Here is a 15,027-nt window from a genome sequence, read left to right as displayed (position 1 = left end):
GTTGGGGACTGTCAGAGGGAGTCGACTGACAAGGATCCTGGGGAATGGGGCCAGCAGGGACCAGATGCCCAAGAGACAGTGGGAGAGGACAGGAATCCTCGCTCCCCAGGCACTCCAGCCTCAGGCTGCCACCTCAAGCAGGCACATACCCACCCTCACTAAAACATGCCAGGCTTCTTTCCAGAGGGCTGTGCCAGTTAAGGTAGCCCACATCCTTGCAAACACAGCTTTGCCTACCTTTCTTGTATTTTCTATTTTTCAAGTTTTTGCCAAAGGGTGCATGCACTCTAGATAGAGATGGAGAGAAAATTCACCCCATGGGGCAGGGGCACACCACAGTCCTCCTCCTCCATCTCTCCCTCCTTTCAGGGCTTTGGGGCACACACACACAGCCTTTTTTTTAAGCTGCCACGTCCTGGCTGATGATGTGGTCAGTCACATGGGATCCAGCCACCTAACTCAGCCACAGGTTGGTCCCTTTATCTGCCTTTTGAAGTGTTGAAATGAATGGGTATAAAATGGAACCTTGTTGTGATTTACATTTCTCTTAATTACAGGTGAGGTTGAACATTTCTTCAGATACTTGTCAACTATTCAAGTTTCCGCCTTTGTGAGCTCCCTTCTCTTGGTTTGCGAATCTTTCCTGTATAATCGAGCTACTCATCCATATTAATCTCTTGTCAGATTTAGATATTGTAAATATCTCCAGATCTGTTCACTTTGTATCTTTCACTTAAAATCTTTAATTCTTATGTAGTCCAGTCTATTAAAATTGTTTGCCTGTGTCTTTGTGCTCTTTGTACCTTAAGAAGTGTGCCCCCACTTACCAGCTCTGTGATGTTGAGGTCTCCTCCATTTTCTGGATTGCAATTCTATAAGCCTGCAACTGTAGAGAGGAAGAGCCTTGATTTTTTTTCTCTGGATTTCCTTCCTGGCCCAATTTTGAGTTGTTGTCTCAGGAAGATGTTTGCTGCCTCTGTTTCCCAGGCCGAATATTCATCACTAAAGAAGACTTTGTTTTCTGGGGTGCTAACTTCCCAGAAAACATACTAGACATTGTCACCGCAAACAACACTGAGGTTGGAAATAGCAAGGCAGAATACAAAGGCAAGAGGCATTAAACAAAACTGGTTTTCAAACCAGATCCCTCTCTGAATACTGCAAGAAAAGGAAGGAAATAAAAAGTGGGAAGTTCGCATTCTCAGTTCTCACTAGCCTTGAGTATCATGCCTCAAGGGAATATACAGGCCTCATGTTTTTATTTCCATAAATTTTTTTTACAGGCTTTTGCTAAAGGGCACATGTGCTCACCAGAGAGAGACAGCAAGACGGGAAGTGAGAAATCACCCTTTAAGGGGGATAGCCATCCCCCAATCCCTTCTCCTCCATTCTCCTTTCAGGATTTTGGTCATGCATGCACATGTGCCTGATGTGATCTTCAAGCTGCTGTGTTCGAGACTTAAACTATAGACAACCATGTGGAAGTCCAATGCCTTAACCACCACACCACCTGCTGGCCCCTCACATAATTTTTGAAAGGATTCAGAGTGGTACATTTCATGGTTATAGAAAGCAAGCTCAGGATTCAGATGTTAGGCAGGTGTCAGTCTCACGTGGAACTGATCTCAAACAAATTCAGTCTAACATGCAGCTGATTCGTGATCTTCCACAAGTCACCCACCTATTGGTGCTGGAGGTTCACCTGGCCTTGAAAATAGGATGTGCTGTGTACATCTCTCCTTAAGATGCTTCAACTGGAAAGCGGAAATGGAAGTGCTTTGCAACTTTTATGGATTGTATTAACCAGCTACTGTGTGCGAGGCAGTGGGAATACTTTTTTCATTTAACGCTCACAACCACCACAGAGAGATTATGACCCCCAGTTTACATGTGGAAAAAGAGCAATTCAGGGGTTTAGAAAGATAAAGCAGGCTGGTCTGATGGCAGTAGGTTATCAGAATTTATTAACATTAATATCACTAAAGTTAATATACCAACCCCTCTACTGCTAAATTTGACTCACTTTTTAAAAAGGAAAAAAAGACAAGCAATGTCCCCAGTTTGAACTACCAGGACGGTTATGTTCCTGCCCTTAGTTACATGGGACCATGGGGCTATTTGGTCTGGGGAGCTTGGCTCTCCTATAGTTCTCAAGTTCTTTCATTTTCCTGCCCTGGGAACCAGGTTAGAAATCATCGCAGATGGTGCTGTCCGGGTCAACCCTTCCCCACAGTTTATGCAGTTCTCTCAGCCCTGGCAGCCGAGGAATCCCCTAGACATGGTTCTTGAGGCGTGGGGGCTCCCCTGAGACAGCTATGAAGTGGTTCCTATAGCTCCAAGCAAGTGGAAAGGGATGGAAGGAACCTGCCTATCCCAGGGGCAGAGGTAGGCGAGAACCTCGAGAGACACAGTTTCCCATTAACTCGACAGATCCCAGAATCAGCCCCTGGGACATGAGGGGAGGGACATCACCCAAGAGCAAGGCTTCCCCCAAGCTCTGCAGGCCAAGAGAGTTTCAGCTCTATAACCCCTTCCTCCATGGGCAGGTACAGCTGCCTGTAACCTGGAGGGTGGACACATGACAGATGCCATAGCCTCGGTGTCTGAGGCAGTGGAAGGGAGACTTGGAGCGATCAGCTACCCCAGCATGTCACCTGCCAACTCAGGCTAAGGGTCCAGGGGCTACAACAGGACACGGTTGTTTCAAATGCCCTCCCCTCATGAGACTGGATAGAAACCAAGTCCCAGTCCTAGAACACCCCCAGGTCCCAGTCAGCAAGGGGCTAAAGCGCCCAGGACTGATGGCTCCCATGAGCTCCTGTCAGCTAATGACATCGAGAGACTCCAAGGGCAGTGGGATCTCTTTTCCTTCTCAGAAAATAGTTACCAAGGGGCCAGCAGGTGGCATAGTGGTTAAGGCACTGGACTCGCACAAGGCTGAACGTGGTTCAGTCTCAGACCTGACAGCTTGAAACTCATGCTGGTTGTGTGTGTGTGCCCAAAGTCTCAGGAGGAGATCGGAGAAGAAGGAATTGTGGCATGGCCATCCCCCCAGAGGGTGATCTCTCATTTTTCCTTCTCACTGTCTTTCTCTCTCTCTCTGGCAAGTGTATGCACCCTATGGCAAAACCTTAAAAAAACAGTATTAAGTCACAGAATGTCAGCTGGAAAAAAGCTCAGAGATGCCACGTCGAACCTACCTTACAGTGCACATGAAAAAAACAGGTTCAGAGAGGGAAGCGAGGTGGCACAGTACAGCAGTTTTGGACCTACATTCCCAACAGTGTTCCCTGCTTAAATGATTCCCTGTAGCCCCCATGATCATGGCCCTTGTCCTCTGTCAGATCTGAGGGCTGCAACGAAACTGGGATATGCCTCTGAATTTTGAAAACTTCAAGACTTAGCCCTCATTTTGAAAGTTTCACCCTGATTCACTTCAGCTCATGTGGCTTACAGAAATCCGTTTCTCCCAAGAAAACAGCAGATATGATGGCTTCCCATGTCGAATCCCTGGGAGGTGCAGGTTCTGCTTCTCAACTCACAGAGCCCATGGGGAACCAGAGAAATCCCAAGCCTAATGTTTCCCGGGGAGCAATGGTACGAAGCTGGAACAAGTATCAAAGGACAACATGCCTGGCAAAGTGGAAAAACAGAACATGTAGAGTTACGACTTAGGTGCAAGTTTGTCATGTCACTGACCTGCTGTGTGAGCTTGGGCAGGCGCCACCCCTAACCCCCATCTTGACCTGTTGGATCACCTGTAATTTGGAGGGAAGAAAACAGAATGCTTTCTCGGTGTCCTTCCAGCTTTAGCACTGCCTAAGAGTCCAGGTTCTCCTACCACTGTCCCTTGACACCTCCTCCAGTCTTCCCTCAGTGCTTGTAAAGCCTGGAAGGGAGTGAGGGGTTCTCCCCCCCCCCATTTAAGTTCAGATTTACTGTGATCTCTCCACGTTTCTCTGGAAGTGACCGCTGATAAGGAGTTCCTGAGGTGCTTTGTCCAGATTTGACCCTGGAAATCAGAGGAAAGACAAATAATCTCTAGATCGCTCTGGGCTGACGTAGTTGCTAGAGGATGATGTTAATTCTGCTGTTTACAGAAATAAGTCCAGTGTGAGGCGAGGCTTTTTGGTGTTTAAAACCAGATGGTATTTCCTGCCTTGATCAGCCGCAGAGCTTTGGTTCCCATGGCAACCCCGAAGTTCCACCTACTGCAACTTCCCCGTTCTCTGAGCTTCTTCCTCTTCCACCGCTGTGCCAGGGGCCCTGGAGGATTAAGCCACTAACTAGCACGTGCGTGACCCCTCACAGTTTGCAACACACTCTACACATACTACCTTATTTCTCCGCATCACAGCCTTGCCAGGTAGCATCTGTTATCCCTCCACTTTATGGATAGGAAAACTGAGGCCTCAGAGACACGGTGATCTGCCCTTTCAGTCCTGAGTGGTATCAGCCCAGGATAAAACACAGGTTTTATTCCCCTGGACCTCATGTGGGGTCCCCTATGCCAGGATGGATGTAAACATCCTGCCCTCCATACTTTATGGTACTTAAACGGTCAAGTCCACACACAACTTGGGTCTAGGTAGAGGTATAGCATCTGTAAGCAAGTTACTTAACTTTGCTTCAGCTTTCCTCACCTGTAAAATGGGCAGTAACGTGGTACCTGTGGATGGAGAAGACTGCGTGCATGTAAAACTGCAATAAGCTCTCACTGGATCTAAACGGCGATGAGAGAAGCCTGGGTGAGTTCCAGTTCCACCCAAACTCTTCCTGTGGTGTTGGTTGGGTTGTTTGCTTGCTTGAAGAGCCTGTCTGCTCCTGTGTGTGAGGGGTGACAGCATCGGGTGCTCAGACACATGGTGTGCATGACCAAGATTAACGTGCTGCTTGTCACTTTGTGGCATGCCTATGCATCCTGAGGTTCTTAGAGGGGCTACATTTCTCACCAGTGTTCGTGGACCACACTTTGAGGGGTAAGGCCTTCTAAGGAAGCACCATGCAGTGTTATGAATGATGAATCGGTTGGGAGTCAGGCCCACAGCTGTGGGAAGCTCAAGAAGCATGGAAAGCCCACAAGGATGCAGGGAGCAGGAGCCCCTTTGGAAGGTTTTTCCAGGTGGGAGATTTCTGTCCAAAGGGCTCCTGAAGGCACCAGCCCCTGTGCACATCCTAGAACCCCCAGGAGTTCTGCTGAAAGCTCTATGTGATCTTGGGGCTCTCAAGAGAGGACACAAACATGTCACTGTGTGACATCTTGCACAGCAGAACATACTCATTGATGATGATTTGAACTAATAAACTTTTTAAATGAAAAAAGGCGATGTGACCCAGGAATGCTGTGTGACCTACGTTAAAGTGGATAACATTAACTGGATTAAAGTAAAGCTATTACTCAGCTTTATAAACAGGCTGCAGCTGGTGCATTTCCCCAGTTTCCTTGTATTCTTCTACATAAGCTCATGGTTTATAAACTGGGTTAGGTAGACCAAGTTAATTGCTACCCAGTTAACAAATATTCTCCATTCACCCTTGCAATAAATCTGGTCACACATCCCTGACTCATCGCTGGTCCCCAACCAGTTCCTCTGGCTGTTAGCAGCTCTGGGGTCATCAACGTGGCTACACCGAGTGGCACTGTGGCAGGGTGAGGCTGGTGTGGAGTTCAGAAGGCCTCACCCTGAAAGCCTTGGCACCCTGGGCTCGCCTCCCCTGCTCTGTGTGCTTGGATCACCCATTAGTCCTCAGGCAGCCCGAAAGTCAGGGCTGTTTCTATTCCAGGGGACCACAGCTCCACGAAGGCAGGGACTTTGCTCTGTTCCCTGGTGCTCCGAGTGCCTCAGATGGTGCCTGCTGAATGGCCATCACTGACCTGAGGTGGCTCTAAGGTGTTCCCTTGGAGGGTTCTGGCTAGGTCAGGCTCCTGATCAGAGACCCAGTGAGGATTTAGTAAAACAGTGGCCACCTCCCTCATGAAGCCATCCTGCAGAAGCTCCAGCAACAGCGGCGACAGCCCATGGTCTGGGTCCTTTCTCCCCAGCAGGTTTCCTCCACACACACAGCAAGACCATTAATACAGCCCGGGCACAGGTGGGCTCTGGGGCGAGTGAGAACTGGTCCATGGCAGGTTGTTTCAGCTGGACCCACACATGAGGGAGGGATGGGGGGATGGACTGGTCAAAAGGAGAGGCACAAGGCTGGCCTGGGTGGGAGGAAGGGGTCGCCAGGCTGGGAGTTCCTAAGGACAGTTGCATTTGAACAAGTCCATGGTGTGGGTGCTCCTTTGGTCTCGGAGGGAGTGAGCAGATTACCCCACTGAAAGGTCTGCAACGAGTGAAGACATGGCAGGTGGACAAAGGAAACGCGAGACAGGCAAGAGGGCAGCTTGCCCATCCCAGAACCAGGACATTGAGAACCCACTTCACCTGCTGGACTCTGGGACGCTGGCCTGAGACTCAAGGGGAGGAAGACTGTAGTCAGTTTTCCACCCTAAAGGACCAGGTGGAGACCAACAGGTTGACTGGAAAAAGCAGATCACCAGCTAGGTCCTGGGCTTCAGTTCTTAAAAAAATAATAATAATTATTTTATATATATATGTGTGTGTGTGTGTGTGTGTGTGTGTGTGTGTGTGTGCGCGCGCGCGCGCGATGTGTGTGTGTATGTATATGTATATAAATAGATAAAATACTAGTCATTTAAAAATCTACAGTTCAGGAACCAGCAGATGACATAGAGGTTATGTCACTGGACTCCCACGTGGTAGACAGCAGTTCAATCCCTGGACCCAGAGGCTTGAAACTCATGTGGGGTCCAAGTCTTTGCATGCCCCAAATCCCAGGAGAATGGAGAAGGAATTGCAGTATGGCCACACCCCTGGTGGGTAATTTCTGGCTGTCTGTTTTTCCCACAAGCTCTCTGTAGCAAAAATCTAAAAAAAAAAAAAAAAATAGAAAAAATTTTTCAAAAAAAAAAAAAAAAAACAAAAGAAAAAAAACCCTACAGTTCAGTAGCATTAACTACATTCACACTGTTGTAGTCATTGCCATTATTTAATTCTAGAACTTTCTCATCAACCCAAAAGAAAACCCTTTACCCACTAAGTAGTCACTCTCCATTCTCTTAACCCTCAGGCCCTGACAACCACTGATCCACTTTCTATGTCCACAGGCTTGCCTAGTCTGGATAACACATGTAAATGGAGTCATACAATGTGTGGCGTACTGTGTCTGACTTTTCTTACATAGGTTTTGTTTCAAGTTCATGTGCACCTGTATGTCATTTCTCTTTATGGTTGAGTCATACTCCCTGGTGTGGCTATACTACACTGTTTATCCATTCCAGTTGATGGATGCTGGGTTGCATCCACCTTTTGCCTATTGTGAATCGTACTGCTGTGAATATTGGTGAATAAGTTTTTGTTTGAAATATGTATTTTCTGTTCTTGTGGGCATATACCTAGGAGTGGAACTGCTGGGGTATATTAAAGGTCTTCAGGGAACCAGCAGTTAGCATAATGGCTATGTCGCTGGACTCCCACGTAGTCAACTGCGTCCCGGACCGGTGGCTTAAAACTCATGCCGGGCGCATGTGCGTGCGTGCCCAAGATCCCGAGAGGAGAATGGAGGAGAAGGGATTGCGGCGTGACCATCCCCCCTGGGGGGTGATTTCTCGCTTTCTGTCTCTATGTCTCTCTCTGTCTGGCGAGTGCACGCGCCCTATAGCGAAAATCTCTCTCTCAAAAAAAAAAAAAAGTTCATAGAAAACGTATATGTGGATTTCAAAAATCATTTTGCACCAAAATAAGCTTACATTCAATTTTCCATGAATATTGGGGTGGTTGAAATCAAGGCATGATGCACTTTGGCATAAACAAAAAATGCATCATGACTTTTCTGACAACCCACTATTTTGAAGTACCCATGTGCTCTCATTCAAGGCTTAACACATTGAGTGAGGAATCATACCTTTTCATAGGATCATGGGGCTGGATGGGATCTCAAAATTGATCTACAATAGTGTTTCTCAGACTTTAGGATTTCATACATCGGTAACACTAAATCTAGCCTCCCCATACCTCTCCTCTACCAAAGTAGGGGGGCCCTGTGTCCAAATCAAAGTGAATGTATTCAGGGTCTGGTAAACTCCCTGGCTCGCCCTTGTGTTTTCTCCTTGTGTCACCTCCACTTGCTGCTGGTGTTCGGGAACTTACTGGTCTGAGCCCCATGCAGTATTTATTCCCCTCTCCAGTGGCCCTGGTGTAGGATTGCCCAGCCTCTGCAGCCCACCTTTGGGATGGTCTACCTCCCAGGCAGCTTGGATCCCCGCATGCTCTTCCATTTAGAGTGCCTTGCCCCATGCCCACAGCCTTCTCAGCACTTCTGCTCCACCCTCTGGGGCCTATGGCCTCACTCCACCTCCCTGACTGGCCCATGCCTTCTTCAGCTTCCCCAAAGCTCTCTAACACTGAACATGTCCAAGTGAGGTACTGAGTCCAGGGAGGTAGAGATGAGCCTGTCCCAACTTGGGAGAATTCTTAAAAGAAAGAGAGGCCAGCAGGTGGCATAGTTAAGGCACTGGGTCCCACGCAGCTGACTCTGTGGTTCGAGTCTCAGATCCAAAAACACACTCTAGGTGCATGTGTGCACATGCCCCAAATCCCCAGAGGACACTGGAGAGGGTTTTGTGGTATGGCCATTCGGAGGGGGGATTTCTCACGTTCTCTCTCTCGTCTCTCTCCTGTGAGAGTACACAACCATGGCAAAGCCATTTGTTCTGTTGGCTGGGCTGATTTCAACTCAACATCACTCTCTGTGCTGACAAGCTGCAAGGTACTGTGATGAGAATGTGGATGTGAGGTGTGCCAGTCACCAAATCGAAGGACACTTTAAGGGTGCTTCATAGGGTTACTGTGAAGTTGAAGAAAGTGAATTAGAGCACAGCACAGGGGCCATAATGGATATCACTAGGAGTCTGAGCAGCTCCTGATGAGCAGAGGACAGATTTACCATTATTTAACATACAGTTTGGCAAACAAAAAAGGCCCTGCACAGAAATCACAATAAAATAATATAGGAAGTGTATGGAGGTGAGAAAGATGGCAACCCACTCCACAGAGCAGAAATAAAATGGTGGCCTGGTCTCTTATCAATGGCCATGATGGCTTTGGTGAGGGCTTAGGTAAGACCAGACCTTCCCCCAAGTACCCAAGAGTAGGAACAAGGTCTCCCTGACAGGATGGTCATGACGTGTCTTTCCATCCCAGAGAAAAGATTGAATGGAGATGGGGACAGGGAGGGACCTTGCTCTGATGTGAGTTGTTCCAATCATTGAGGGGCTGGGTGGCAGGGAGATGTGGTCCAGGCCCTAGGATGCAAGCCCCATAGAGGCCTGGCTGATGACCAGAGGACCGAGCTCTGTGGTCTCTCACGGGCTAGGATGCCTTTTCCCTTGCATCCGCAACCTTAGTGGCCACTATCTGCTTCTCAGCTGAGGGACTGAAATGCAGGCAGTGTTTAAGTCCACTCCTGGGACACCCATAAAGGAGGAGCAGAGCCCCTGGGGGCCAGTGGGAAGCCTGAGGAGCCCTCAAGAAACATCTGACTGAGAAACTCCACCACTCACCTCACCAAGAGCGCAGTGTCAGTCTCCCCAGCCCGTCCTGCAGAATTTGGTATTGACTTTATTGGGGAGCAATAAAGGTGTCTTTACATGTGGAATGGGAAGGCTGATTAACTGCACGCAGTGGACAAAGACAGCTAAAAATGGGCCTCTGCAGCACCATCTGCCAATGTCACCTCTGTTCTGGGCTGACGATCTTCCCAGGAAGGCACTTACTTGGAGGCACAGGTTGGTGAAGATGTCTCTGTGGCCACCCAGTCTCACACCTGCTTAACAGCATCTTCCGGGGCTCCAAGGTGAGGGCAGTGAGAGGGGTTCCCTGCACCTCTGCCCGCTGGGTCTGCTCCAACAACCGGATCAGTCTTCCTTTCCATCTTCCTTGCTGGGAATCCCAATGACATGAACTCCCAGTCAGGCACAGCTAGAGATGAGGAGCCCTCGGTGACCCTTGTTTGCTCAGGGTTCCAATGCCAGCAGAGCCATCTCAGCAGCTGCTACCTCTTGCTGCAGGCTGCTTCTTCAGGCCTCACCCACCCAGCCATGGCTACACCAGGCAGGTGGGAGACAGGCAGAGAGAGAGAAGGGAAGGGAGAGATTGATTTAAAATGTACAGCTGTCTTAGAGGTTTCTCACTGCTCAGCTCCTGTGAAAAAGACTTTCTTGCCTTCATCTGAGCCTCAACATCTTGTGGATCACTAATCACTCCGAAACAGAAGAGAAACTGAGGCCCAAGGAGATGAAGAAACATGCCTGATGTCATCTACTGAGAAGTGGCTGGGCCAGAACCCAGAGTTAGGTCTGACTCTGGATTCAGTGCTCTGTCCAGAGTTACAGATGACTCCCCCACGTTTCAAACAAAGGGTTCAAAATCAGAGCTCCCAGATTCAGCAGGTGTTATGGCAGTTAAGGTGCTAGACTTCCCACGTGGCCAACAGTGGTTCGAGTCCTGGACCTGATGGCTTGCTTTCTCACTTTCCTTCTGTCTTTCTCTCTCTGGTGAGCACATATGGCCTACAGCAAATTTAAAAATAATAATAGCCCCTCTTTAACGATATATAATCCATGAAGGTGATAAACTGCCTTTGCAGTCTGCTTCCCCAACTACCTGCTCTGCACTCAGACTTGCCCTTTAAGACCGAGCTCCAGGAGCCGGCAGGTGGCATGCTGGTTGAGGTGTTGGACTCCCACATGCCTGACCACACTGACATACTCTGAGGCCCAGAACTGGCAGCTTACTTGCTTTCTCACTTTTACTCTCTCTCTGGTCAAATTCAAAATACATTAAAAAAAAAAAAAAGACCTAGCTCCAGCTTTCCTCTGGGACTGCCTAGACCCAGCTTAGTGCCATCAGCAGCTTTCCTGACTGTGGACCCAGCACACGCCTTTAGCCCAGGTCCTCCCACAGCACCACAGCGTTCTACTTATGCTGGTCTCCCTAAGATACGGAGGCCCCCTTGAGAGCAGAGATGTCCCTTTTCATCTGTGGATCTAGAGCACAAGCTCGGGGCTGGCTCAGTGAACATCCAGTGAATAAAAGAACAAACAGGCAAACATGCTCCATGTGAAACCAGCTGGCTCCATACAACGGCCAGGCACTGAAGCAAGGAGGTAGGACCTTCCCCTGGCCAGTGGGGCTTGGACACCCAGCAAGGGCCAACAGAACATTGCACGGTTGCTGGGCAAGAATGCCCCTACCCTGTAGGAGAGGCCCAGGCTGAAGCACTCACTGCTCAAGGTTGCTGTGGTGAGCAGCGAGGAGGTTAGAGTACCAACCTCCCTCCCTCACCAAGGTCAGGGAACTCCCTATCCTAGTATTTTCCTGCCAAGCAGGCCCCCTCTGTGGAGAGTTGCTCAAGAGGGGAGGTGTTCACCAAGGATCCCCACCCAGATGAGGCCTGTGAGTGCCCTTGGGCCCACCTCCAAGGCTGGGAGACCTCATGGCTACCACTGTCCCAGTCAAAGCAGGGTTTCCCCAATGATGTCCAAGGAACTCCAGTCTTTCGAGAGCACCTCAGAGAAGCAACCTGTGGTGGGGTGAGTACAGCAAATGCCACCAGCCATGTGGCCCGATGAGGAGGCCGGCACACACTGGTGTGCTAAAGGCTGAGTTTCCCTGCAGCAAAGACAATTACGTGGCCTGGCCTTAACCCAGGGTCCCCCAAGCCCAATTGTTATGGAGCCTCACCTCACTTCCACACACACTCACCCCTCATCTTTCTGTATGAAAAACTCTCTTAACGCACTGTGTCCCGAGGAGGACACTTTGGATAATGCTGGTGAAGGCCATCCAGAAACGGAGGCACTTCTTGTGGAGAACTGCCAGACTCCTGGAGACAAGCTGAAGACGTGGGATGCAAAGGGTCCCCAGGAAGTGACTGAGCTCCTGAGGGGTGCCAGGACATTTCCCCAACCAAACTGCTAGGGAGAAAAAGTGGGGGAACTTTCTGAGTGCAGTGAGAAAGACAAGCGCGGTATCACCTGGACCCTCGATTTTCTCATCTGTGAAACAGGAATGATGGGCCTTGCTCTGTTCGGGGTCAGCACGGTTCCTGTGTATCATGAGTGTTCTCACTGACCCGAGTGAGAACTACACCAATATGTGATTATGATAAAAGCAGGACCACAGCAGAAAGCAGGCACCTCATCTGAAGCATGTAACAATGAGAGCCATGCACTTCAGGGGCAAACAATTTAGGCCTATTGATAACCCCCGAAGACATCAGCAAATTAAAACTGAGCCACTCCAGGAGCTTACAGGAGCTACTGAAAATACGTGAAGACTGCCACGCCTGGCTCCCACCTGCAGTGCAGTGAGCAGTATAGAACATTAGGACATCTTCCTCCCCAACCCTCCATCTTGCAGATCAGGGAACTGAAAGCTAGAAAGAAGGGAACCACAAGGTGGGCCCTATTTTTTCTCCTACATAAAGGGCTGTGTTTGCAATAAAGAAAAATGCATTTGATGTGCACATCCTGATTGCCTGTTGTATGCTGTATGCAGTGGGTTGCGGGCAGTGCTGGAATGGAGTTACATCCAAGGCATTACAGCATCCACATGCCAGAAGGACCATTCTGTGTAAGGAAGTCAATAAAGGCTTTCTCTGCCTTGGACTATGAGGGATGAGTTAGAAGTTTTCAAAGACAACGTGGCAGGAAAGGCTAACTTCCTACCAAAGTAGGCACTCCCCTAAGTTTAGGGTTGTTGCTGGAAGTCAACTCCTGAAGAGAGACTACATTTCCCAGCCTCCTTTGCATGCAAGTGGCACCACATGATTGCTGGTGGCCAATGAGATATGGGGAGGAGGGGTGAATGTTAGTTAAGGGCAAGGCAGGTTAAGTGGCTGTGCCTTCTCCACCATCCCTTTCCACCCTGCCAGCCAAAAGCAAAGACTCTGAGGCTTCTGGGGATGGCAGAGTGCAAAACAAACAGAGCTGGGCCCCTGAATCACTGCAGAAACCATCCACCAACCAGAGGCACCCGACTGGACTGTGATGTAAGAAATGGACTCTGCAGGTTGGGGTTTGTTATACCAACAAGCACTGCCAACCAACACAACAGGGACAGAAGGGTGTTCCTGCAGGGGACAGTGTGGCTGAGGCATAGTGGTGCTACAGTGAGCAGGATCTGATTCTGGGCCTGGGTCTGTCAAGGTGGTGCTGGGGTTCAGAGAGCCAGCTGGGAGCCCCAGGAAGAAGGGTCACGTACAGGGACGGCTGCCAGGGGCCCTGGTGTTGCTGGCGCTGCTCTCGAAGGAAGAGTGGAAGTTGTGAATGGTTTCCTGTAAAATCTGTCTCTCGCGTCCCTGCAGAGGAAATTGAAAACAGACACAGAGTCTTGTTAAATCTTTTAACCATTAATTCAATTGACACAGTGTTGTTAATGCTCAACTCATACTTGAAAAACCCATGGGTGCCTTGGGGAAAATAAATGACCTAATTGAAAGAGTATTGAGTTTAATAAAAACGCATTGAGTCAGAAACTCTCCCCACCCACCACTACAGCCCACCAGTACTGGAGAGGCCCTTGGGTCACAGGACTCTAGACCCCTGGATGGGTACGACAGGCAGGGTCCAGTAGGTAGCACTGACTTGTCCTGGGTCATTTGTCCTAGAAGGGAAGGCTCCTCCCCTGCCTCACTCTGTGTGTCTTTCCAGTCCTCAGATTTCCAGAGAACTCACTGGCGGTTCAATTTCCGTCTGCTAGCGGGTGAGAGGTTAAATTGCCCTTGTTCCTCCTTGCCCGAAAGATGGCAGACTCTTCTTCACGGTGGTTCTCTCCCCCATCCCTATGGCACACCACTTTCCCTTTCACACCTGCGATGGGAAAGGAGGGTGGATGTGGCTGCTTCTCTAGCCCCAAAAAACATCTTTGCTGAATACGTGCCTGGGAGGCAGCTTGGCTGGGCTCAAATCCCATCTCTCCCATTCAGGAGCTGGGTGACTTTGAGCAAGATATTTAACTCCTCTGGGCCTTTGTTTCCTCATCTATAAAATGGGGATACAACAGTTCCCCACATGGTTGCAGCTGACTTCTGACCCTGAGTGGCAGGAGGAAGCAGACAGGCTCTGCCCTCAGAGAGTGGCAGTGTGGATTAAACATTCATTTCTAAAATGAACACATGTGGTCAAAATGTAAAGCAAATTAAAAATGTATAATCTCTGGCAGACTGTTCTCTGCCAAGAGTGAGAAGAGAAAGAAAAAAGGCCACGGGAGGAGCTAAGACTTCAAACTTTCCTTTCTTTCACTTCATAGGCTCTCCTCGCCCCAGAGCAGCCCCTCTTCAGACCCCCAGGCAGGGACTTCCTGGGCTGACGAAGCCTCCTAGACACAGCAGAAGGACAGTAAGGAGAGGGCAGTAAGGGTTTCCCTTCCTGCCAATCCTTCCACATAATTTTAAATGCGCCAGAAAGTGCCACCAGGATCCCACTGACGCAGAGCCAAAGGCTGCAGGAAGACAGCACTGGGTGTGCAGAGGACCTGGAACCCCTGCTCCAGCGCGGACTGGAGGTGGCATCTCAGGCACATCCCTATCTGAGAAACGGAGACATTACCTGCCGGGCTGCGATAAAGCTCAACCCGAGCTGATGAATGGGTGACCCCATGCAAACGGAGAGGGCTAAAAAGTAAATGGCCTGATGAGAAGTGATTTCATTATGGAACATCACCTTAGCCCTCACCGCCTGAGAAATGAGGTCAGGGCGAGACAGGGTTCCAGCGCTCACTGCCGCTAACCTTAGGAGGGAGTAGTAGATGATTAAAACCATAATTGCTCCCTGCATCCATGACTGATTGATGATGATAACGATAATTGCCCTTTAAAAGCCCCTGTGTCTCAGAGGGCCTGATAATTCTCAAAAGGAAAAAAAAAAAAAAAAAAAAAAAAGACCAGAAAGTGTAGAGAAAA

The 15,027-nt window shown here is 49.3% G+C and overlaps 1 protein-coding gene across 1 annotated transcript in view; it reads right to left on the bottom strand.

The window, feature by feature from the left end:
* Window positions 1-9,663: 9,663 nt before the first annotated feature.
* ANKS6 (ankyrin repeat and sterile alpha motif domain containing 6) overlaps window positions 9,664-15,027 on the bottom strand; it is a gene marked incomplete at its 5' end in the record, with an annotated part of 50,481 nt that continues 45,117 nt past the window's right edge. Inside the window, 2 exon segments of the mRNA XM_027770019.1 lie at window positions 9,664-10,166; window positions 13,329-13,425. Coding sequence (XP_027625820.1) covers window positions 10,117-10,166; window positions 13,329-13,425 — 147 coding nt within the window.

The sequence above is a fragment of the Tupaia chinensis genome, unplaced genomic scaffold (genome assembly GCF_000334495.1).
Source record: "Tupaia chinensis unplaced genomic scaffold, TupChi_1.0 Scaffold000104_1, whole genome shotgun sequence".
Classification (NCBI taxonomy): Eukaryota; Metazoa; Chordata; class Mammalia; order Scandentia; family Tupaiidae; genus Tupaia; species Tupaia belangeri.
Note: the sequence above shows the minus strand (reverse complement) of the source record. Positions and strands in the feature narration are given on the sequence as shown.